Source organism: Bombus vosnesenskii, unplaced genomic scaffold (assembly GCF_011952255.1).
Source record: "Bombus vosnesenskii isolate JDL3184/JDL3185 unplaced genomic scaffold, Bvos_JDL3184-5_v1.1 scf7180000013444, whole genome shotgun sequence".
Taxonomy (NCBI): Eukaryota; Metazoa; Arthropoda; class Insecta; order Hymenoptera; family Apidae; genus Bombus; species Bombus vosnesenskii.
The window spans coordinates 1,176,556-1,200,792 of record NW_022883055.1 but is presented as its reverse complement, the minus strand read 5'-3'; the positions used below and the strand labels follow the sequence as shown (position 1 = coordinate 1,200,792).

Genomic DNA, 24,237 nt, shown 5'->3' with positions numbered 1-24,237 from the left:
TTGGAATTTTGTTTATTTGAATTTGGATTTGAATTTACCGCCATATCACTACTATCAGCGTCATCATATCATAGACATCTACTGTCAACTAAAGACAGTTTCAGTAATAAAAGAAATCCAAGTACTCATACACCATTTTGTAGTATTCGGAATAAAGCTTTCGTTGCAATGTCAAAATCAAAGGTATCTGCAGAATGGAAAAAGCGGGTAAAATCGGAATATATGCGTTTGAGACAAATGAAACGCTATAAACGGGCAGACGAGGTAAAAATTGCTTGGAATCAAAACCGTAAGATTATGTCCGGTTAGTATCTTCTTTATTTCTCACTATCGTTAAAGCAAATCTTGTCTTGAATTTTTACTACTTCTTAGATCTTTTAATAGTTGAACAAAAACGATGGGCAGACGGGAAAGCAATGTGGCTTGCAATGCAAGATATACCACCACATGTATCCTGTATGAAAAAGGCAGAAGTAACCAGTTCTGACAATGATGTACAATCATGTCCTGTTAAGATCATTAATGCAGTCACTCCTATACCAACCATGTATACATGGGCTCCAATACAACAGAATTTTATGGTTGAAGATGAAACAGTGTTGCATAACATACCTTATATGGGGGATGAAATTTTAGACCAAGATGGTACATTTATCGAAGAGTTAATAAAAAATTATGATGGAAAAGTATGTGCGATATGAGAATAAAAGCTATCTTTGTTAAAATGAAATAATGATTTATCATTATGGAAAGTAAGTTTAATCGATTGATTCTAGGTACATGGAGACAGAGAATCGGGCTTCATGGATGATTCAATTTTTGTGGATTTAGTAAATGCTTTAATACAGTATGAAAAAGAGGACAGGGATAGAGAACAAGTAAAGAAAGGAAAAGAAAAAGATGATGATAAAGATAAAGATAAGAAGGATATTCTTATCAAAACAGAAATTAAAGCAGAAAAATTGTTGGAAGAAGTTAGAACTGATAAAAATCCATTTCCATCTATGCATATATTTAATGTAAGTGGTATATATAGAAACTAATTTTCCCTTATTATTTATAACAGTTATAGTATCATTATATTAATTCTTTAGGCAATATCTAGTATGTTCCCTGACAAAGGTAGGCCAGAAGAATTAAAAGAAAAATATATAGAATTAACGGAGAGATCGGATCCCAATATCTTACCTCCAGAATGTACACCGAATATTGATGGAGTAAACGCAAAGAGTGTACCTAGAGAACAAACAATGCATTCCTTCCATACGTTATTTTGTAGAAGATGCTTCAAATACGACTGTTTCCTCCATCGTGAGTATAAAAATAAGACATAAATGTTTCACTCTTCTTAAATTGATTATATCATTTAATTATAAAGATCAGTATTGAGATACAACCTAATGGCTATACACCATGCTGTATCCCTGCCTTAAATTGATCATCTGTTAATTACAATCATTTATGATTCCTGATTTATTGTAGCAGCCAGGGGAGCGTCGCCGTCAGGTAAAGAACAACACTGCATACAAACGATCATATTTGAACAAACGCTTCTTTCTCTTTTTACTTTTATCTTCTCTTTCTTTCTCCCATTTCTTTCTTCTTCGTTCTTTATTCGATTTATTTTTTTCGTTTAGCATGGAGAAGCCATCAAGGATACATCTGCAATCATATTTCGTTGGTCGTTCGACGCTGTGAACACATACTAAATTCTACATCGTCTGTGATACTTTCCTTTAGAAATAACTTCACACTGAATTTACATTGTTACTTATAGGACTTCAAGTCTGTCATCCAGGACCAAATTTGCAAAAACGAAAGGGACCTGATTTGAAACCTTTTTCTGAACCTTGTGGAACAGAATGTTACATGCATTTGGTAAAAACAAGAATGATAATAACAGTAACAAGAAAAGCAGGCAACTAAAACGCGAATTTTGTTTCATAGGAAGGCATGAAAGAAAAACTTGCTGCACAAGCGGCAGATATAAAAGACGAGGAAAGCGATGAGAAACGCGGTGGTCCCAGAAAGGTACGGAAACAAGCAAGCGTAGATTCCGGAAACGAAGCGAGTAGTGAAGATAGCAATGATAGCAATAAGTATAGTCAGGCAGGTGGTTGTCAAGGTAATATACAGAATAACTGATTTTTTCTAAATAAGGTACATAGTGTCTACATTGATTCATATGTTGTTATCATATCGCTGTTATAGATTTTAAACAAAACGTTAATAAAGAAACAAAATCGGAAGAATTGATGGAAGATCAAGCTCAACCGGAAAATCAAACTCCATTTACTCTTCTGGGTCTCGATAAACGAATAAAAACAGAAAGCGAACCTTCGTGGACAGGTTCAGAGCAAAGTTTGTTTCGAGCTCTTCATAAAGCTTTCCCTGGTAATCCGTGCGCATTAGCACAAATAATGCTGACTAAAACATGTCAGGAAGTGTATCAGTTTGCACAGAAAGAAGCGTCAGATATTCCAGCAGTCGAAAATTTGAAGGACTTTACGCCACCACGAAAGAAAAAAAAGAAACACCGTCTTTGGTCAATGCATTGTAGAAAAATACAGCTAAAAAAGGATTCTGGTGAATATTCTAAAATAAATAATATTACTTTCTATAAATTCATAATTTATGTTATGTTCTTGCTTTCAAGGTGCCAATCATGTTCATAATTTTGCTCCATGTGATCACCCGGGAAGACAGTGCGATAACTCGTGTCCATGTATACAAGCTCAGAATTTCTGCGAGAAGTTTTGCCAATGCAGTAGCGAATGTCAGAATCGTTTCCCAGGATGTAGATGTAAAGCTCAATGTAATACAAAACAGTGCCCCTGTTACCTAGCCGTTAGGGAATGTGACCCAGATCTATGCCAAACATGCGGTGCAGATCAGTTTCATATTACTAAAATATCGTGCAAAAACGTTAGCGTTCAACGCGGTCTCCGTATGTATATACATCTTTATATTTTTGAAATCATAACATTAACTTTCACTTCATATAAAGCATAATGTAATTTCAGACAAACATCTTTTAATGGCACCATCTGATGTGGCTGGCTGGGGAATATTTCTTAAGGAATCTGCGGCGAAGAATGAATTTATATCGGAATATTGTGGTGAAATTATAAGTCAAGATGAAGCTGACAGACGAGGCAAAGTGTATGATAAGTACATGTGTAGTTTCCTCTTTAACCTTAATAACGGTAAGAAAAATAGTAACAAGTCTTAAAATTTCCTACCAATGTTTGAAAAACAATCAAATTTCTATTAATTTTGCCGTTTTAACATTTAGACTTTGTCGTGGATGCCACTCGAAAGGGCAATAAAATAAGATTCGCGAATCATTCAATAAATCCTAATTGCTATGCAAAAGTAATGATGGTAAATGGCGACCATAGGATAGGTATTTTTGCAAAAAGAGCTATTCAGCCTGGCGAGGAATTATTTTTTGATTACAGGTAAAATTGCTAACATTATTATGTATCACATTATTTTCGCATTATATTTATATATTTCTTCTCCTACAGATATGGACCAACAGAACAATTAAAATTCGTGGGCATTGAACGTGAAATGGAATTTTTATAATGTAAAATAAAGTTCATTAGACAGTAACATATTTGATAAAGATTGAAGAGAGATAAAGAAAAAGAAAGAAATAATAATACAGTTTTTGTTACAAAACAAATGAAAGCAAAAAAGAGAGAAATTTAATCAATAAATTATACATGTATTTTGGAAAATACCGATTTAATGTCTATAATATTGTTCATGGTCCTTTATCATCTAATTTAGTTTTATGTCTAAATCGAAAGTGGTTAAATTAAATATTACTTTTTCGTTTCACAAACAAAGATTAATAGTAATAAAGAAAGTTATAGTATGTACAAATACTTAATATAAATCTGACTAAATAAACGGTGTTAATTTAAAACAATATATATTGGAAAAGCTCTGTGATAAACTTGTTTGATAAACAATTGAGCTGTTAATAGCGATCTTCGTATTTTCAAGATAGTAATCGCTATGAATAGTTTGTATACATATCTGTCGGAATATCATTGTAATCATTAAATCTTGTACTTACAACAAAATGTCGTTCCAGAATGAATTATAATTGAATTTCATTAACATAATTAAACATGCTAATGTTAAAAATGTTGCTTGTATCGATCGGATAATCTGTTTATTACTTTTGTTTCTCTTTCTCTCTTTCCTTCTTCCGCTTGTTCTTCTCCTTCTTCCTACTTCTCCTTCTCCCCACCATCGCGGTAAGGGATCCAAAAGTGCAAGAACTACGAATAGGTTGCAGTGTATAATAGTTATATTTTTTCCTTGTGATCCACTTACACTTTAACACTTTCTGATTGTACAATTATCGGAGCAACGCTCAAAAATTGTTTTGTGTGATTGATCGATTAAAAATTGAAAGAAGTGGGAAATATTGAATATTCAATGACTGAGAAAATTAAGCAGTCGAAAGAATTAAAACACGAAACAGAAACGGAGTATTTTACCAGTGTTATGCCAGCAGAAGGTAATGATCTAAGCTTACATGATGTCATGTTCAATAGAGGCGAATACAAGTAGGAAACTAGATACATATACAAATAGTTCTTTACTGAGATAAAAATGTGCATGTACTGACATTAATGATGTTCATCCTATCAATCTACATTCATATATTCATATATTCATAAAAATAAAGTAGAATAAAAAAAACCGAGCCTGTTAATGCATCATAAAACAATAGAAAAAGATTTGCGATTTAAGATAGATATATATTTTGCTCGAACTGTACGTGAACTATACTTTTAATAACATTTATTGTTAAGCTATTCGCGAACATGATTCTTTGCGAGGGTAACATTACGCATGACTAACAATAAAGAAAAAAGTCAACTAAATTTCCGTTGAGTTACATAGATCGGAAATAGCTCGTACTGGCAATCAGCCAACTCTTAAAGCTAGAAGCATATTGAGAGAAAGAACCGTGAATTCGTTAGATGTTCTGTTTTTCCTTCTTATTGAGTAATTTTTGTCGATTTGGTTTGTTTCAAATGAAACAGACAATTAAAAATTGTAAGATCGTAAAAAATGTAATGGGGAGAGGGATTAGATATCTTACACCTCTTACATCGCTTAGCAGTGTGTACTTGCATACATACATACCACTTGCTTGCATTATGCATGTATTGTACCTATACATATTATACCTATGTATATACCTATGTATACATTGTATATGTTCGTACATGCATGCAATACTATATACACACATGCGATACTATTGCTCTCGATTCTCGATGCTTATAGAGATGCTTTTAATGCGAGTTAGAGATTTTTCAATTGTCTAACTTTCTTGGATATTACTATTTCTCAACCTTAGTAGTAATAGTAATTAATATATGCAATATATGGACATATTGTAGAAAAATCAGAGAAACATGTGGCAAAAGAAGCCAACATTGAGGATTTAAAACAACTGCGAAGCAAATACGAGGGGAAATTAACAGCCTCCCTTTATGCTGGCACTCTCCTCGTTGCTGTCGTTGCCTTGATTCCCGCTCTAGGAATTCTCTGCGTTCCTAACTATCAGGTAAATTTAATGCGTCCCTACGAAACATTAAAATAGCGCTAAACCGTTAGTTTCGTAACTCAACTGAGTACTCTTTTTATCGCTCATAAACTATTTAGCGTAACAAGGGGAAATAAATATGTATACACGAGTACGTACGTAAAATACATAGTTATTGTATATTTAGCTTACAATACTTGGTTTTGTTACTATATACCCACAAGTAATCGTATGTATACATATTATGTATCCAAAGTCTAAAATAGAAAGAAAAAACTTAAAATTATTCTTAGCCCACTTGTTTCGTTTTGTTACAGGATTTAACTGAAGCGACTGTCCCTATATCGACTTTGACGATATTATTATTCTCTTCATTAAGTTTACTACTAATAACGCAACTACCGTCCACGTTAGCATCCGCTAAAGCTAGACTTCTCATTGGCTTTATTGCGTCTGCTACTTTAGGTGTTGGAATTATAATCGTGCGTGCTTCGGTACCCTTGTTTATCGCAGTTCACGCAATGATCGCTGTACTACCGAGAGGTAGTCGACAAACACCAACGATTCTTGCAATTACGCTAATTGTTATTCATTTAGGCATGCGATTCGTGCTTCTCGATCACTCGAGCTACTATCAAATAGTCGAGGTATGGCGGTATACCTGTTTGCCTGTTTAAATTAGCATATCCTCTACTACTATTATACTACTTTATTTTTTGTATCTTCATTTACTTTGTTTCCATATTCGGGCCTACTTATTTGATCATTCTCCTTGCCATTTAATTTAGACATGCAGCGAGATCGTCTTTCTGTTTGCTGCAGTTTTGTCGGGATCGTATTATAGCATCCTAACTACAAAAGCGCACAATAGAACGTTTTCTAGAACAAAAACAGTCATCGAATCCAGAATAAAGTTAGAATGTGAAAGAGAACAACAAGAACAGTTATTGTTGAGTGTTATTCCGGCTTATATTGCAGCTGAGGTAAGCTTTGTATTTTCCTCTGATAAAACATTACTATTGTTGATTGTCCGTTCAAGTATATTGGACATTGTTAAATAAAATTGAGACAGGTGAAAAGAAGCATTATGTTGAAAATGGCGGATGCGTGTCAAGAGGCTCGTAAACATACGCAAACTAGATTCCATGAAATGTACGTGCAACGATATAACAATGTTAGGTAAGTTAAAGGATGGAACCAAATACTATTTTCATTAGTACTAGTGTTAGTATTAGTCAAACATAAAATAGGTAGAAAGAATAATGATATCTCTTTCAGTATTTTATATGCGGACATTGTTAATTTTACACCGCTCTCAGAACAATTGTCAGCCTCGAATTTGGTAAAGATATTGAACGAACTATTCGGAAGATTCGATCAAATCGCTCAGGTAAAGTCGCGATCATTTTTTATTGGATCGTCTCCTATTATTCAGTATCGCACAAAATGAGTCTGCTATCTTACTGAAATATCGTAACTTAAATTCGTAATCTAATAATGTTTGAGTAAAAAACACAAACTTCCATTTTTAGGAAAATCAATGCATGAGAATCAAAATCCTGGGTGACTGTTACTACTGCGTTTCAGGATTACCCATTTCTCGACCGAATCATGCGTACAATTGCGTGACTATGGGATTACAAATGATAGATGCTATCAGGTAGAAGAAAAGATAAGCTGGTCTTTCTCCGCAATGCTAGAATGATACAAATATAACTGATCGTTCCTCTTTTTAGATTCGTTCGCGAAGCAACGGGATTCAACGTGGATATGCGAATAGGAATACACACCGGAAACGTGCTATGCGGTGTACTTGGTTTACGAAAATGGCAATTTGACGTTTGGAGTGATGATGTTACACTGGCAAATCATATGGAGAGCGGTGGTTTACCGGGGTAATTTATTCTAGTTATCATATACTTCGCTTGTTGGAACGAGGGAAATGTCTTTACTTTCGAATTTTTTTTTTTTTATTTATTTGTTGAAATTACAATCAATTCTCGCGTTGAGAATTTTCAGTAATTTTTCTGGCGTGGCGCAGTGACATGGCTGTTTATTTACAATAAGTTAATACTTATTATAGATAGGTATAATTTATAAGTATTATAAGTTACTTTCGAATAGCTTTCCTTTTTTCAAGGAGAGTGCATATAACTAAAGCTACCCTGCTTCATCTTGGAAATCACTTCGAAGTGGAACCTGGCAATGGAGGGTCGCGAGAGAGCTATCTTGCCCAGCACAATATTGAAACTTTTTTGATAGTACCACCAAAGGTGAGATTAAATCCTCTTCTTCCATCAGTATCATTATTAATAGACATTTTAATCACAAATTAGAATTTTCCATTGATATTCGTGATACAAAAATTAATGCTCTGTGCATAAGATTTAAATTAATTTCAATAGATTAAATTTAACTAAAAATTAAGATAAAAACATATCGTGTATGTATCAAAATCGGTAAAACAATCAAGTATTGAGAAAAAATAATTATTCAATTACCATCGATTACTGCAGTAGAATATTCAATTACAATCTGATTGATTGATTTTATTTTAATAATGATACTTCGAACATTGGTTCGAGTTATTGAATTTGTTAACCAAATCTGATGCATAATGATTTATTTTGTATTATGGTAGAAAGCCAACCAAGAAAATCACACGGATGATGAGCGCGAACGCAGTGCTGTCTCCATACCGTCCAGGTGAACACGGCACATCGTTCAGTTTCGATATTTCGGTCTATTCACGTATGGAAACTGTGTCAATGCTGTAACAATGCCACCTTCCCGCATTTAAATTTGGCTTTAAATGTAATTATAATTCTCTAACCCGAATGAAATTAGTGCACTGTCAATAGATAGCTAATGTCGTAACAGGATCGTTCATTTTTAGCTTTTAAAATGATGATCACATTCTTCTTCTTCATACCTTCTGTATTAACCACTAATGAGTAATGTTTAACTGAGTTCAAAAGGCTAAGAAAGTATCATTTGTATACGTCTTCTTTTGATATTTCGATAATTGTCACTCAAAAAAAAAAAAAAAAAAAGAAAAAAAGAAACAGAGAAAGGAAAACGGAAGAAAAGAAGAAAACAAGCTATAAATACACATAGTAAAATAATTTTCATCTCTATATTTGAGCAGATCAAGACCAAGCAGTAAAATGACAAAATATGTTGAAAGTTGGGGTGCTGATAAACCTTTCGCCAACGTTGTAGAAGCTACGCTTGCTAAGAATATTGGCCTAACGGTAAGCAAATAACTGATTGTCGTTCAATTTATTGTTTTTAATTAGTTAGTAATTAGTTAGTAATCTAAAGAAGGAAAATTAGTCCTTTCTTGTATTAATGCAATGAGATATGATTAAATCAAGAATTTGAACTATAGGAATTAACGCATTATGTGTCTCTTTGTCTCTTATAGAGCATCGCTATGATTGAATCGAATCTTTTCGTAAATAGTAATTCTAATTGTTTTCTCGATATAAGGTGAGTTTATCTTTTTCTTTATTTTTCGTTTTTATAAATATCATGCACTATACTCATACATACATACATATATGGCATAAATTAACCATCACTACATATATACATATCCAATATTCAATATTCATATGCGTGTTCATCACAATAGAAAATGGTGTCAGAGCAACGAAGGCATGTCATCCTTCACTTATCGATTTTATGATCAAAACCAAGAACTTCAATACCGCCAACAGATTGATGAACAATATCCGTGGTATCTCCTCGCTTCAACTATTATTTATGCTATGATCTTCGCCATTCAAATTATGTATTTACCGAGGTAAGCACCTACTAACCGACTAATTTATTATTCGATTTTCCTCGTATTGATAAAAGAATATATATGATTAAAAAAATTCAAAAAACGCGCGATGTACTTGGAATGTTTGAGCTTAATTTAGGATGTATGTTGATTCATTGTTGTACAAAATGTTCACGGCAACCTTCCCATTTGGCTTTGGCGTGTTTTATCCTAATAAAGATGGGACGATACTAGAATTGATGTGAAGTGCTCATTGTATCTAAATTATTCTTCGGAATTTAAATACCGAGATAACACGTCTTCGGCTATTAAGCGTGACAAAAAATAAAAATTTTGAAAAAATTAATACTTGTTACTCCTAATATGCTTTAATACTGCATCCAGACTGACAGACTGTTCACGAACAGCTGCATATTTTTCGCCGATAGTCTGGTCGCTCTAGCGAAAAACGAATCCTATTTGCTCAGGAGAGTGCTCACTCGCGAATAATGGCTTATAACTGCTCTTAAGCAGCCTGAATACAACATGAGATCTCTATTTAAAAGTAGTCTTCCTTTGTGATTGTGTTATAAGCTTTGTCAAGAGGACTTAACACATTCTTTTGCTTGTTCCGTTCCGGGATGAAACAAATACATATATACAAGTCGACAATAAGTATCATAAAGGATGATTCTCCCGTTAGTTGACTCAAGAGAAATGTCATCGATTATATACATACATCCTATATTGTAGCAGTATCGCCGTAGTAATTTAGACGATCGGAAATGTACGTATCTCCTCTATGTCATTGACGGTTACCGTACCAAAAACGACCACGTGTGTATATACCTGCAAAAGGGAAATAAGAATATACTTACTGTGTACCAGGAAAATTTTCAGTTACTTTTCTCAAAAAGCAAATCCTTATACAAAAAGACTTTATTCTTCGTTTTCAATTTATTTTTTCGCTATGAGTTTCGGCAATTGTATCACGATTCCGGACGCGCCCTGTATAGATCGTTACACATAGAAATTTTTATTACAGGAGCATCACAGTTTACAGTTGTTTTCTACCTGTTTTATCATGTTTATCCATTTTTTCCATATTATGTTGGTCAAATATTAAAACCAGAATCGATGGGAACAATATACGAAGTTGGTTATCCTTGAACAGGGAAGTCAGAATAGCAGTATACTTAATTACGGTCGTTTTAACGATCACGTCATGCGTTCTTAGTATATTGTTGAACGATATCGAACAGGCAAACAAATACGATGTCATCGTACCAGTACGTATCAATATTTATACATAAATATGTACATGAAAAAAGTTAACTTTAACATACTTTTTTACGATTAGACTAACTAGGTGTATTAACTTCCCATTGTAATAGTTCTTGATTAAATAACACCAAAATTCGAGATTATGTAATACTAACTGTGTATACAGATACAGTACAAAAAAGCGTTATTTTATTCACAAAGGATATTTTCTTCTTCCTTTTTCAGTTATATATATATACTGCGGTGATGTCCTTAATCGTAGGTTGGACACATTTACGTGTTGATTTTTTGCTAAAATTCTGCACAATGTTTCTCTCTCTAACAACAATCGTATTTGTGTTTTCGCAAGCACCAGTCGCACGATTGTATAATGCGATCGAGACCGTCGAGTAAGTAGAAATAATTATACTATTTAAAAATTATATAAAAAATATTGAAATCTCAATGTCGGTGTTTATTTATTTATATGTATACATATGTGTATGTATACAACAAATTGTAATGTTTATACCTATATACCTGACTTATTTCGCAGACATTATCGCATTCATTATTTATTCACAATTTGTTATTTACTTGCACTTGTATGCCTCGTGCTGCACATTTTGGATAGACAAATTGAATATACTTCGAGAACTGATTTTCTATGGCAAAATAAACTGAAAATAGAACAGGATGAGGTAGAAACTATGAGAGGTATTAACAAGATTCTTCTCGAAAACATACTACCTGCTCATGTAGCAGAGCATTTTTTAACGAACGTCAGAGCAACTCAGGTGAACATTTAACATCTCGCTACTTAAACAGCAACAACAGTAAACGAGTAAAAATGTTTCTCAAGCTTAGAAATTCTCCCATAGGATCTTTATCATGAAAGATACAGCAGTATTGCCGTAATGTTTGCATCCATTCCAAATTATAAGGAATTCTATGATGAAACCGACATAAATAAACAAGGATTGGAATGTCTGAGGCTTCTAAACGAAATTATATGTGATTTTGACAAATTGTTGCTTAAGCCAAAATTTTCTGGAATCGAAAAAATTAAAACTATCGGTAGCACCTATATGTTGGCTTCTGGTCTTAGTCCAGGGAAAGAAGATATTGATGAAAAGGTAAAAATGCACATCGATTGTTACGACCGTTCGCGGAGAGACGCAGTCGCTAGGAAAATGCGTCAGCGGGAGGCGTAACTTCTCGCTACGATTCGGTTAATCGACGCCGCGTTTATTCTAACAACTTGTAAAGAAAATAGTTACGCTGGTGCGTATGTATAAGATGAGTGAGTGACTGATCTACGGGTGTATTCCCGGTCAAAGGATGTTGACTGTTCGAAGGATGGAAAATCAGTGCTGTTCGGAGACGATGCTGTGTTGGGTGTTTCCTTTTTAGTCTTCTTTTTATGTTTGTTGCGCCGACCGTTTCCGCTGCCAGCTGGTTCGGGTGCGTTGCTATTTTTTCTCTGTACCTTCTTGCACTTCTGTTAATCTCCTCCTTGACCGTTGGTATTCCCAGGTCTTTCCGAATGTCCTCGTTTCTAACTTACCATGGCGCGTTTGCTATTGTTCCTATTGAAATGTCCCGAACCTTTCGACCTGTCGGCACTTACGCTTTATCGCAACACTGTATATATTTCGTCGGGTCTTTTTGAAACAGTCTTTCCGCGATACTACAATAAGGAGCTAAGATTTTTTTTTATTTATTTATTAAAATTACAATCAATTCTGGCGTTGAGAATTTTCAGTAATTTTTTTGGCGTGGCGCAGTGACATGGCTGGTTATTTATAATAAGTTAATACTTGTTATAGATAAGTATAATTTATAAGTAAGTGTTATAAATAAGTGAATATTACTTAATTTAGATAACTAATTGAATCTAGCGTTTAGATCTAGCGGGTAGTGCCTCTTCAGTCTGCGAATCTGGTCCGTCGTATCAAGTAGTCCAGTGATTAGGGGGTTTCGGTGTTTGTTGACTCTTTTGCTATATCTGTCGCTGTATTTTGCTATTTCCTCTTTGACTGTGGGTATCTTGAGGTCGCGATGGATGGTTTCGTTGGTAACATACCAAGGTGCGTCTATTAAGGATCTTAGCGTTTTCGATTGGAATCGTTGTAGTATTTCGATGTTGGAGTTACTTGCTGTTCCCCATAGTTGGATTCCGTAGGTCCAGACAGGTTTTATTACGGTCTTGTACAGGGTAATTTTATTCTGTATGTTTAGTTTGGAGCGTCGGCCCGTGAGCCAATAGAGATTTTTTAGTTTGTCTTTTAGTTGCTTCGTTTTATCTGAGATGTGTTTCTTCCACGTTAGTCTCCTGTCCAGGGTCATGCCCAGGTATCGGACTGTGTCCCTGCTAGGAACTGTTGCATTGTTGATGGTGACCTGGGGGCAGGTTTGTTTTCGGAGCGTGAAGGTTACATGTGAGGATTTCTTTTCGTTGACTTTGAAGCCCCATTTGTGAAACCACTTTTCCATGGAGTCGAGACTTCGCTGGAGAGTGGATGAGGCTATTACCGGGTCTGCGTGGGAAGTTAATAGCGCTGTGTCGTCTGCAAATGTCGCTATTGTTATATCGTTTGATATAGGTAGGTCGGCAGTGTAGATGGAGTACAGTAGGGGTCCGAGGACACTACCTTGGGGTATGCCGGCTTCTATTGGGAATGTTGCGGAGGTGGCGTCTAGGCATTTAACCATGAATTGTCTATTGGATTGGAAGCGTTGAAGTATTTCAATGTTGGAGTTACTTGCTGTTCCCCATAGTTGGATTCCGTAGGTCCAGACAAGTTTTATTACGGTCTTGTAGAGGGTAATTTTGTTCTGTGTGCTTAGGTTGGAGCGTCGGGCAGTGAGCCAATAGAATTTCTTGAGTTTGTCCTTGAGTTGCTCTGTTTTGTCTGTGATGTGATTTTTCTAAGTTAGCCTCCTGTCCAGAGTCATGCCCAGGTATCTGACTGAGTCTTTGCTAGGAATTATTGTATTGTTAATGGTGACCTGGGGGCAGGTTATAAAGCGTAAGTGCCGACAGATCGAAAGGTTCGGGACACTTCAATAAGCCCATCAAAATGCCTTCGGTCTTTCAGTCAAATAGAATACATTTCCTTTTCATTTTGACGTTACAAAAGAAAAAATATTGCTCAACGGTTTTCCTAGACATCCAACAGGCATTCGACAAAGTATGGCATGAAGGGCTACTATACAAGCTTAAAAAGATCCTACCTCACCCCTACTACTCCATCCTAAAATCCTATCTAACCAATAGACAATTCATGGTTAAATGCCTAGACGCCACTTCCGCAACATTCCCAATAGAATCCGGCATACCCCAAGGTAGTGTCCTCGGACCTCTACTGTACTCCATCTACACTGCCGACTTACTTATACCAAACGAGATAGCAATAGCGACATTTGCAGACGACACAGCGCTGTTAGCTACCCACGCAGACCCGGTAATAGCCTCATCCACTCTCCAGCGAAGTCTCGACTCCATGGAAAAGTGGTTTCACAAATGGGGCTTCAAAGTCAACGAAAAGAAATCCTCACATGTAACCTTCACGCTCCGAAAACAAACCTGCCCCCAGGTCACCATCAACAATGCAACAGTTCCTAGCAGGGACACAGTCCGATACCTGGGCATGATCCTGGACAGGAGACTAACGTGGAAGACACACATCTCAGATAAAACAAAGCAACTAAAGGACAAACTAAAAAAACTCTATTGGCTCACGGGCCGACGCTCCAAACTAAACATACAGAATAAAATTACCCTGTACAAGACCGTAATAAAACCTGTCTGGACCTACGGAATCCAACTATGGGGAACAGCAAGTAACTCCAACATCGAAATACCACAACGATTCCAATCGAAAACGCTAAGATCCTTAATAGACGCACCTTGGTATGTTACCAACGAAACCATCCATCGCGACCTCAAGATGCCCACAGTCAAAGAGGAAATAGCAAAATACAGCGACAGATATTTATTTTATTTATTTTTTTATTTGTTGAAATTACAATCAATTCTCGCGTTGAGAATTTTCAGTAATTTTTCTGGCGTGGCGCAGTGACATGGCTGTTTATTTACAATAAGTTAATACTTATTATAGATAGGTATAATTTATAAGTATTATAAGTAAGTGCATATGCTTAATTTGGATAATTAAATGAATCTAACGTTTAGGTCTAGCGGGTAGTGCCTCTTCAGCCTGCGAATCTGGTCCGTCGAATCGAGTAGTCCAGTGATTAGGGGGTTTCGGTGTTTGTTGATTCTTTTGCTGTATCTGTCGCTATATTTTGTTATTTCCTCTTTGACAGTGGGTATCTTGAGGTCGCGGTGTATTGTTTCATTGGTTACATACCAAGGTGCGTCAATTAGGGATCTTAGCGTTTTCGATTGAAAGCGTTGGAGTATTTCAATGTTGGAGTTACTTGCTGTTCCCCATAGTTGGATTCCGTAGGTCCAGACAGGTTTTATTACGGTCTTGTAGAGGGTAATTTTATTCTGTATATTTAGTTTGGAGCGTCGGCCCGTGAGCCAATAGAGTTTTTTTAGTTTGTCCTTTAGTTGCTTCCTTTTATCTGAGATGTGTGTCTTCCACGTTAGTCTCCTGTCCAGGGTCATGCCCAGGTATCGGACTGTGTCCCTGCTAGGAACTGTTGCATTGTTGATGGTGACCTGGGGGCAGGTTTGTTTTCGGAGCGTGAAGGTTACATGTGAGGATTTCTTTTCGTTGACTTTGAAGCCCCATTTGTGAAACCACTTTTCCATGGAGTCGAGACTTCGCTGGAGAGTGGATGAGGCTATTACCGGGTCTGCGTGGGAAGCTAATAGCGCTGTGTCGTCTGCAAATGTCGCTATTGTTATATCATTTGATATAGGTAGGTCGGCAGTGTAGATGGAGTACAGTAGGGGTCCGAGGACACTACCTTGGGGTATGCCGGCTTCTATTGGGAATGTTGCGGAAGTGGCGTCTAGGTATTTAACCATGAATTGTCTATTGGTTAGGTAAGATTTTAGGATGGAGTAGTAGGGGTGGGGTAGGATCTTTTTAAGTTTGTATAGTAGCCCTTCATGCCATACTTTATCGAATGCCTGTTGGATGTCTAGGAAAACCGCTGAGCAATATTTTTTCTTTTCGAGTGTTTGGCTGATCGTATGAGTTAGGCGGTGGATTTGCTCTACTGTAGAATGATGTTTTCGGAAGCCGAATTGGTGATCTGGGAGTGTTTTCAAGTTCTCTAGGATTGGAAGGAGTCGGTTCGTGAGCATCTTCTCGAATAGTTTGGACAGGGTAGGTAAAAGACTGATTGGGCGATAGGAGCAGGTTTCGTATATTGGTTTACCGGGTTTAGGGATGAGGGTAATCAGTGAGATTTTCCAAGCCTTAGGATAGTGTTCGAGGCGAAGGATAGCATTAAAAATCGATGTGATGAGTGCTATCCCTTTTGTGGGAAGTTCCTTGATTGCTCTATTGCCTATTAGGTCGTGTCCTGCTGCTTTCTTGGGGTTTAGGCGACTGATTGTTTCTATAGTCTCAGCAGAGGAGAAGGGTTCGATAGGAGGGGACATTTGGAAGGGGGTGTGCAGGTATTCAGTAACGTCCGCGGCGGCTTGGGGGGAATGGGGTTTGAATACTTTTGACAAGTGTTTTGCAAACAGGTCGGCTTTTTCTATAGGGCTTCGCGCCCATCCACCTTGCGGACGGCGGATAGGTGGGATTATTTGTGGGGGGCGTGTGAGTTTCCTGGAGGCCTTCCATAGTGAGTAGTTGGCGTCGGCTGTGGGGGATAAGCTGGCGAGGTATTTATGGAAACAGTCGTTTTTATAGTTTCTTAAGGTTCTGGATAACTTTCTAGTTGCGTTGTTAAGTTTGCGTTTGTTCTCCGGTGTTCTATGGGTCTGCCATACTCTTCTTAGTCTTCGTTTTTCTGCTATTTTTTTTAGTATGTAATGGGGATATTCTTGTTTGCTGTTAGATGGCTTTGTCGGTGTGGAGAGGCGGATTGCGTTTATTATGCTCGTGTTTAAGTATTCCGTGGCTGCTTCGATATCTTCCTTTGTTTTTAGTGGGGTGAAGGCTGAGGTTGAGTGTGTAAAGACTTCTCTGAAGAGCTGCCAGTTGGTGTGTTGGTTGTGAATGGAGCCATTAGGTGTATTCTCGATGATTGTTGAACTGACTGTTGCTATCACGGGAGAATGATCAGAGGAGAGATCAGCCGAGGAGTTGATCTGGACGTGTCTTGATGGGATATTTTTAGTTATGAAGAAGTCGAGAAGGTCGGGTATTTTGTTGGTGTCAGTGGGCCAGTATGTGGGTTCGTATGTGGTGAGGTAGTTGAGGTTGTTGTTTGTTATGCTGTTTAAGAGGTTTTTGCCTCTTGCTGTAACCAGTCTGCTGCCCCATTGGATGTGCTTGGCGTTATAGTCTCCTCCAACTATGAATCTGTTGCCCAGGGTGTCCAGGAAGTTATCAAAGTCTTCTTTGGCGATGGAGTGTCTGGGAGGGCAGTATACTGCTGAGGTGGTGATTGAGCCATGACAGTCTTCTATTGCTACGTTTGTTGCTTGGAGGTAGTCTTTCTGGAATGATGGGAGTTCGTAGTGCTTAATACTTGCTTTGATTATTATTCCGGTGCCACCGTGGGCCTTTCCGCTGGGGTGTTGGGTATGGTAGAATTTGTAACCATTTATTTTCAGGTAGCTCTTGTCGGTGAAGTGGGTTTCCGATACGAGCATTACGTCGATTTGCTGGTGTTTTAAGAAGAGTTCTAGTTCAAGTTTGTGTTGCGCTAGACCGTTGGCGTTCCAGAGTGCTATGCGCCTTGGTTTTATTTTGAGTCGGGGCGTGCTAATTTTTCCACGATGAGTGTTAGTAGCGATAGCAAGTGATTTATTTGCTCCGATTGTTTCTCTATTAGCTTTTCAAGCCTTGAGGAGTTATCTGTGTTTGGTGGGTTGGGGTCACTGTTTTGGGGAAGGTTCCTTTGGCTGTTCGGGTTATTTTGGATGCCTTGTACTGCTTGGGCATAGGAGGTTGAGGTGGAGATGAATTTGGTAGGACTGTGTGTTTGGTTGGTTGAGGGGGTTGGGGTAGTCGTGAATTTCGGCGGGCTGGGTGTTTGGTTGGATACCTCTTTTGCTCTGAGCTTAGGGTACCTGTTCGTGTATAGTGTTTTATATGCTGGGCAGCCTTTGTAGTTGGCAGGGTGGTCCCCTTGGCAGTGGATGCATTTCGCTGGGGTTTCCGGTGATTTGGCGCACTGGTCAGTGGAGTGAGAGCCTGCGCATTTAACGCAGCGGAAAGTATGGTTGCAGTATTTCTGCGTATGACCGTACCTTTGGCACCTTTTGCACTGCACTATTTCTTTTTTCACGAGCGGTGGTTCGATCTTTACTATCGCGTTCATTAGGCGACTGATGTTGTATATTTCCTTATTGTTCGGTTTTTGTTTAATGTCTAGGAAGAATAAGGATAACGGGTCTTTCGAGACTCTATGCCTTATATTACTTACGTTGATGACTTCGTGGCCGAGTTTTGAGAGTTCGTATTTTAGTTCGTCTATGTCTGCTGAGTGGTGTATGTTTCGTAGGACCACCCGGAAAGGCCTTTCCTGTTTGAGTTGGTAGGTGTGGAAGTTGGCGTTCAGGGTCCTGAGTGTCTTGGTGAGTTTTCTGTAAGCTTCTGGGTTCGTCGGTAGTATTTTCACCTTGTTGTTGCTTATCTTAAGGTTATATTCCTCCTTGCTGGTATCTCTCTCTAGGGACTTGATCATTGTCTGTATGTCAATGACGTCGTCCACAAATATTGGTGGGGGAGGGGGGATTCTCTGTGAGTGTTGGTTTGGTGGCGGTTCTACGATTTCCATGGCGTCGTTTGAGGATTCCAATACGGCGAACCTGTTGTGTGTGTTTATTTGCGTTGCTGTTTCTATTTTCCTTTTCTTTGTAGTGTTAGCGTCGTTAGTGCGGAGAGTTCTGCTACACTTCTGCCACGGGGGGGTAGCACGGGGTAGCTGCGAGTCTGCTCCGGAGAGCCTGGTCGCGGTTGCTGGGCCATCATCGAGCTAGTTAATTCGGAATGAACAACTAGTCGTGAGGCTGTGAGGCTAGTATTCGGGTTGGGGTTAGGTGCGTGGGATTTTCTTCTCCCTAGAGGATAAGGGACACTTAGCTGTGTTCTCTTTCGACGGTTGGGCGACACGTGTTGTTTTCGAACTACGCTGGGCACTAGAGACACGTCTGCACGCTTCGGCACTCCACAGCGAACTGAGCGACAGATATAGCAAAAGAGTCAACAAACACCGAAACCCCCTAATCACTGGACTACTTGACACGACGGACCAGATTCGCAGGCTGAAGAAGCACTACCCGCTAGACCTAAACGCTAGATTCATTTAGTTATCCAAATTAAGCATATGCACTTACTTATAATACCTACAAATTATACCTATCTATAACAAGTATTAACTTATTGTAAATAAACAGCCATGTCACTGCGCCACGCCAGAAAAATTACTGAAAATTCTCAACGCGAGAATTGATTGTAATTTCAACAAATAAATAAAAATAAATTTTGACGTTACGATAGTACAATATGAACGGTATTTTTCGAAATTTCAATTAAACAATTACACAAAATTAGACATTTTCTACTTTCAGGAACTTTCAAAACAAGATCATAATATAATCATTCTCGTTGAATTTGCTCTTGCTTTGATGACAATCCTCGATCAAATCAACAAGGAATCTTTTCAAAGATTTAAATTAAGAATGGGTAAGTTTCCTTCAAAAATATAAATACGAACCTATATTGTGTGTATGTAATGTTGATCTGCCAGAAGTATACAAAAAAAGAGATTTGATAAATAATTTATTGTAAAATAAACAAGAAAATATTGTAGAAATCATTGGTTGCTGATCTTTATGGATTTATTTATTATGATTTAAACAGAAACGATGGTTATTTAACGTGAACTTAATGCAGTAATGTGATATAACTAAGACAGCTAAATTGATAATTCGCAACTCGACTCACAACTTGCTTTATATACCACAGTTTTGGTATTCCTAACACGCACATGTGTTCCACAGACGTGGATGACCTTTTAATTACCCAATATCATAAAGCAGCACGGGTATATGGCCCATCGGGATTCCCATTGTTCCGGGCCCGTCAACACTTTTATTGTTTTCTACCTGTAGTTCATCGGAATTTTCCCCAGAGTTTTTCTCCGATACTACGATATAATAGAGAGGGAGGACGACATTTAATAAATACAAAAATATATTACATTTTTCAAAAAGTTTACCTCAAGAGAGAAAGGAGGAAAAAACTTATTATTAAGGAAGAAAAAACTATTAGTATACATGTATAATCTAGTTGGTTTTATAACAAAATTTCTTTCGTTATAGGTTTAAATCATGGACCTGTGATAGCAGGGGTGATCGGAGCACAAAAACCTCAATACGATATTTGGGGAAATACCGTAAACGTAGCATCAAGAATGGATAGTTGCGGAGAAATGGGAAAACTTCAAGTTACTGAAGATACAGCCAAGATTCTAATCGCCGCTGGTTATGAATTGACGTGTCGAGGCCCTACTTATGTCAAAGGAAAAGGAACTTTAATAACATATTTCGTAAAAACACCATTCGACGACAAAGAAGAAACTTAATTTAGAAATGTTTGACTTAGGTCAGACAAAATCTAAAGATGCAAATGAAACGGAAAATGTAATGAAAGAAAAGAGATAGAGGAACAGTCACTTTGTTCATTCTAAAAGCCGAGCCAAAAAAAGTAAGAGTATAACGTATGTTTATACTTGTTACTTAGTAATGTCATTAGTGAATAAATCATGAATACACGTGATAAAATTATGAATTATTTAATGTTATACTGTTATATAAACAAACAATTATATGTTTATATATATTCACATATAAGCAAATACACATTATGCATATATAATTGAAGTGTTAATCAAAATCGATAGGATCAGAAAAAGAGAAAAAAAGAAAGGAAAGAAAGAAGTAAACGATTTTGTTCATTAATTTTTTAAGGACAGATTATGCGTAACAGTGTCCTTGATTTCGCAAACACCATTCAGGTTGTAAGGTCTCAGCAGAGATTCCTCTTTTTACGAATCGTTCTCGATGTCTCAGCATTCTATATTCAGCATGAATCCAAGTTGAATTGGGCTCTGCCCACAATCTCTCAGCAAATGCTGCGGACCTAGGCCAAATTTTCGTATCAGTTGACGCGCTATCGGCTTGTTCCGTCCAAAGAGCTACTTCACCTCCTGTTACAACACAAAGATATGCCTATACTATATATGTATATAATTGTTGTGTGACATCACCATGGCTAAATTTTTCTCTTTAATAAGCCGCTTACTTCTTAAATGTACAAAAGAAGCCCAATCGGACATTGTAGGTATAATAATATAATCTTTGCATTTCAAAGTAAAAAGAAATATTTACCTAATATAAGATGTTTTTTATTCTCGAGATGTTGCAATTTGATCATTTTCAGAGGAGAGTTGTCATAAACGATCTGCCATCCTTTGTAAGGAGAACACCAATTATTACCCTCGCCTACCCAAGCTGAGAAACTAAAAGAAAAAGCATAAGCAAAATAGAAAGTGGAGGATGCCAAAATCTAATATTAAATTGTTAATTACGAGTATATTAATAATTTATAATACTACTAATAATATAATAACTTGAAAATACTTATTTACCTACCCACAATCTAGATAGAGAGCGTCATAATTAGAAATAATTAATTTAAAATTATTTCGTAACAATCTACCAATACTAAGATCATCTTTGGTTGTCCATACTTGAATGATATACTTCTTAGGATCCAAATATTTAATATTTTCTTCGTTGGTTAAGCCACTAGTCCACAAAATGATAGGTATCTCCTTTCCATCGTTAGCGATTTTCAGCTTGTCCATTGCCTTTTTTTGAAAATAATCCCAAAGCTTGTAAAAACTTGATTCTGATAGATCCCAATTTTGTACAGTTTGCATCCAATTTCTAATAACGGCTGAAGAATTCCAACAGTTTATATTCACTTCATCTCCACCCATATGAAACAGGTCTGGTTGAAAATCCCGTATCATGTCTTTATATATTCCTTCGAGAATTTCGTATACTTTCTCATTAATCGGGTTCAATTGACCGCAAGGTGGCTCAACGCAGTAATTTCTCCAGGATTCTGCTTTGAAACAAACAACTGTATCATTTCCAATCTGAAAGCGATAGAATCATCAAAATTTCATTTGCTTTTCATTCTTCATCTGCTTCTTGTTCTTTTATTTTAACTTCTGCTTTTAATTCCTTTTTCTTCGTTAAAGCGCATAAAATAAAAGATAGTAAAGAATTTCAATTACCCATTGCCACCCTTCTCCCACGTGGGCGGGAGCATCAAATTCCGGTAGTACTCTAACACCGCGAATAAGGCCGTATTCAATAATTTCCTTCACATCTTCTTGATTGTAAATCTTGTCAGCTGCATAAGAGCCAAATTTTGAAAATTCCGGCCATGTTTTGCTAACATAGGGAAAACTTTGAGAATCGATAATGTGCCAATGCAACGTATTTAATTTGGACATGCCCATGCCGTCGATCGTTCGCAATATCGTTGCCTTGTCAATGAAATTTCGGCTAGTATCCAATAACACGCCACGGTAAGGATACACAGGGCCATCAACGATCACTATTTCATTCGGAATTTGAATCTGATTCCGTAAATCGTCGAAAACGATCAACTGACTCAATGTTTCCAGAGCATGTCGTACACCGAAATATGATTTCGCTATAATCGTTACTTCCAATAGCTATATATTATAAAATAAGAAAAAGAAAAAAACAAGAGTAATTATATGTTTTATATTACATATATATTTGAGTACTTATTTAGCAGGATATATAAATTATTTTGTTAAGTATAAAATTATGTTAATAATTCAAGTTCGTCGACAAAGAGAATCGAAAACCTGTTCCGAAGTACTGGACTATCTTCACGTATAAAACCATAAATATGTATTAGTAATATGTTATGGAAATAACGTTCTGGATACGATCTTTCCTTCTCTGATTATCTCACTTCATCTCCCTCCTACTATATTACAGTTAATTTTTAGTGTTATTTAAATTCCTCTTTCTCTTTCTGTTATTAATTACGAACGTATGAAATATGTATAAATTATACTGAACGACAAACAAAGCTTTTTGTGGAAGGATTACCACGCGCTCACCGTTTTATCCGTTTGTGTTACAGTTAAATTGTAGCTTTCGTCCGTGTTCAAGGTCAATTTAATGTCGTTATCTTCGAGATAACCTTTACATTGAATAAGCATGCCCACCCCGCCATCATTTGCTAATTTGCCGCCAATGTTCTTTACGATATTTCTTAATAAAAGTATATTCCTTTTAAGAAGATATTCAATTTGTGTCCCAGTTTGTACATCGCCTAATAAAATCTTATCTGAATTAAGCTGAACCATATTCTTGCTCAAAGACAGGTGACCAGTTGGTTTTGGCCACAGAGAACTGGATGCACCACAAAACAGTTCGCATACTTCCAATGAAATGGGTTCAGTTACATCCTTTGTGATTAACTCCTTCTTACAGAGACCACCCTCGCACTTATAATGCCATAGTGAACTGTGATCAAAATTAATCGATTTCTTCTTTTCTCCTTCTTCAGATATATTCAAAGATATATAACTTTAACATTTTTCTTTTCAGAAAAAAAGGTCAGAATACTATTTCTGCCATTAACTGATAAACCAAATAGATAAAATAAAACATTTTTCTTTTCAGAAAAAAATCAGAATACTGTTTCTGCCATTAACTGATAAACCAAATAAATAAAATAAAATAAAAATGAAGATATATATTATATATCTATTCATGTGTAAAAATATACATGTATAACAAAAATTAACAATTATTATAACGTGAATTTATTAATAACTTTTAAACTATAATATTTAGAAAATTTACGATTTACGATTCGAGATAATAGTACATTTTTTTCGTGTTCAATTTCATTTAATTTTCTGTTTAACATCACCTATGATGTAGATGAATAAGGTGCCACGTACGCGTATGTATCTACCTGCTGCTTTCACTATACAAGTTAAAATGGAACAAATCTCTCTTTCTCTTGCCGTCTGTTTGTCAATTTTCAAGGAAAACTGTTTGCATTGAATTATAATCGTTCAAATTTAAAACGCTAATTCCACACGTCTCCTTATTTTATTTTTTTATAAATTGCTTAAAAATTATTTATAAATTTTATCTAAAAAATAGAAAGAATTACTTACCTATATTCTCCAATACTATCACTCGTATTAACTCCAATAATAAATACGATAAGTAACAAAGTGAGTATATTAATACTTCGCATGTTTCATCCGTGCATAGATACGTCTTTCGAATGACTGAATACTGCAGATATCTCTTCATTCGAATGATTTTATTCGCTTAGCGACATAGATCAAATCCATTTTGATTGGATAAAGAATCACGAAGTGGGGTAACGACATTACTGTTTAATAAATTTTAATTTTAACGAATTCGATGAAAAAAGAG

The 24,237-nt window shown here is 36.5% G+C and overlaps 4 protein-coding genes across 11 annotated transcripts; 2 read left to right on the top strand and 2 right to left on the bottom strand.

Annotated features, from left to right (window-relative positions):
• Positions 1 to 107: 107 nt before the first annotated feature.
• On the top strand, positions 108 to 3,648 carry LOC117238218 (histone-lysine N-methyltransferase E(z)). 4 transcript variants are annotated; one of them, XM_033502945.1, is made up of 12 exons: positions 108 to 304; positions 373 to 686; positions 777 to 1,019; positions 1,095 to 1,311; positions 1,483 to 1,506; positions 1,778 to 1,878; positions 1,948 to 2,125; positions 2,212 to 2,586; positions 2,657 to 2,947; positions 3,024 to 3,206; positions 3,296 to 3,461; positions 3,531 to 3,648. In XM_033502945.1, the coding sequence occupies exons 1-12, from the start codon at positions 169 to 171 to the stop codon at positions 3,589 to 3,591; spliced, it is 2,289 nt and encodes a 762-aa protein (XP_033358836.1). In that variant the 5' UTR covers positions 108 to 168; the 3' UTR covers positions 3,592 to 3,648. The 4 variants fall into 4 exon arrangements, with proteins under 4 accessions (XP_033358836.1, XP_033358838.1, XP_033358837.1 ...); XM_033502947.1 differs by having other exon boundaries at positions 109 to 304; positions 385 to 686; XM_033502946.1 differs by having other exon boundaries at positions 169 to 304; positions 1,486 to 1,506.
• On the bottom strand, positions 992 to 5,039 carry LOC117238225. 3 transcript variants are annotated; one of them, XR_004494147.1, is made up of 3 exons: positions 4,521 to 5,039; positions 4,091 to 4,298; positions 992 to 1,662 (listed from the first exon to the last, which is right to left on the bottom strand). XR_004494147.1 is itself a non-coding variant. In XM_033502957.1 (3 exons), exons 1-3 carry the CDS (start codon positions 4,641 to 4,643, stop codon positions 1,503 to 1,505), a joined length of 453 nt encoding a protein of 150 aa, XP_033358848.1. In that variant the 5' UTR covers positions 4,644 to 5,028; the 3' UTR covers positions 992 to 1,502. The 3 variants fall into 3 exon arrangements, 1 of the variants encoding a protein (XP_033358848.1); XR_004494146.1 differs by lacking the exon at positions 4,521 to 5,039 and adding an exon at positions 4,354 to 4,495; XM_033502957.1 differs by having other exon boundaries at positions 4,559 to 5,028.
• LOC117238217 (adenylate cyclase type 2) lies at positions 4,403 to 21,242 on the top strand. Of its 3 annotated transcripts, none has more exons than XM_033502943.1 (20): positions 4,403 to 4,540; positions 5,436 to 5,602; positions 5,899 to 6,228; positions 6,370 to 6,564; positions 6,654 to 6,760; positions 6,860 to 6,971; positions 7,114 to 7,241; positions 7,318 to 7,476; positions 7,722 to 7,854; positions 8,223 to 8,287; positions 8,730 to 8,835; positions 9,009 to 9,073; positions 9,219 to 9,389; positions 10,396 to 10,639; positions 10,860 to 11,023; positions 11,170 to 11,410; positions 11,495 to 11,749; positions 19,291 to 19,405; positions 20,044 to 21,064; positions 21,164 to 21,242. In XM_033502943.1, exons 1-19 carry the CDS (start codon positions 4,459 to 4,461, stop codon positions 20,304 to 20,306), a joined length of 3,102 nt encoding a protein of 1,033 aa, XP_033358834.1. In that variant the 5' UTR covers positions 4,403 to 4,458; the 3' UTR covers positions 20,307 to 21,064; positions 21,164 to 21,242. The 3 variants fall into 3 exon arrangements, with proteins under 3 accessions (XP_033358834.1, XP_033358835.1, XP_033358833.1); XM_033502942.1 differs by having other exon boundaries at positions 4,459 to 4,540; positions 20,044 to 21,060; XM_033502944.1 differs by lacking the exon at positions 5,436 to 5,602 and having other exon boundaries at positions 4,415 to 4,540.
• LOC117238219 (chitooligosaccharidolytic beta-N-acetylglucosaminidase) lies at positions 20,501 to 24,123 on the bottom strand. Its single transcript, XM_033502949.1, has 6 exons — positions 23,970 to 24,123; positions 22,896 to 23,304; positions 22,029 to 22,475; positions 21,376 to 21,887; positions 21,112 to 21,242; positions 20,501 to 20,930 (listed from the first exon to the last, which is right to left on the bottom strand). Exons 1-6 carry the CDS (start codon positions 24,050 to 24,052, stop codon positions 20,698 to 20,700), a joined length of 1,815 nt encoding a protein of 604 aa, XP_033358840.1. The 5' UTR covers positions 24,053 to 24,123; the 3' UTR covers positions 20,501 to 20,697.
• Between the last annotated feature and the right edge of the window lie 114 nt (positions 24,124 to 24,237).

What these genes read in the sequence shown, in the direction of transcription:
- LOC117238217 (XM_033502943.1), top strand. Translation starts at nt 4,459, where the DNA reads ATGACTGAGAAAATTAAGCAGTCGAAAGAATTAAAACACGAAACAGAA. An exon ending in CAAATGATAGATGCTATCAG is followed by an intron (nt 7,242 to 7,317) that starts GTAGAAGAAAAG and finishes TCCTCTTTTTAG; the next exon opens with ATTCGTTCGCGAAGCAACGG. An exon ending in AATGCGATCGAGACCGTCGA is followed by an intron (nt 11,024 to 11,169) that starts GTAAGTAGAAAT and finishes CTTATTTCGCAG; the next exon opens with ACATTATCGCATTCATTATT.
- LOC117238218 (XM_033502945.1), top strand. Translation starts at nt 169, where the DNA reads ATGTCAAAATCAAAGGTATCTGCAGAATGGAAAAAGCGGGTAAAATCG. An exon ending in TCAGGCAGGTGGTTGTCAAG is followed by an intron (nt 2,126 to 2,211) that starts GTAATATACAGA and finishes TCGCTGTTATAG; the next exon opens with ATTTTAAACAAAACGTTAAT. An exon ending in CCTCTTTAACCTTAATAACG is followed by an intron (nt 3,207 to 3,295) that starts GTAAGAAAAATA and finishes TTTAACATTTAG; the next exon opens with ACTTTGTCGTGGATGCCACT.
- LOC117238219 (XM_033502949.1), bottom strand. Translation starts at nt 24,052, where the DNA reads ATGCGAAGTATTAATATACTCACTTTGTTACTTATCGTATTTATTATT. An exon ending in GATAGTATTGGAGAATATAG is followed by an intron (nt 23,305 to 23,969) that starts GTAAGTAATTCT and finishes TTTTGATCACAG; the next exon opens with TTCACTATGGCATTATAAGT. An exon ending in TGGGAGAAGGGTGGCAATGG is followed by an intron (nt 21,888 to 22,028) that starts GTAATTGAAATT and finishes TATCGCTTTCAG; the next exon opens with ATTGGAAATGATACAGTTGT.
- LOC117238225 (XM_033502957.1), bottom strand. Translation starts at nt 4,643, where the DNA reads ATGCACATTTTTATCTCAGTAAAGAACTATTTGTATATGTATCTAGTT. An exon ending in TCTATTGAACATGACATCAT is followed by an intron (nt 4,299 to 4,558) that starts GTAAGCTTAGAT and finishes ACCTATTCGTAG; the next exon opens with TTCTTGCACTTTTGGATCCC. An exon ending in TTCTGGAACGACATTTTGTT is followed by an intron (nt 1,663 to 4,090) that starts GTAAGTACAAGA and finishes ATATGATTGCAG; the next exon opens with ATGTATCCTTGATGGCTTCT.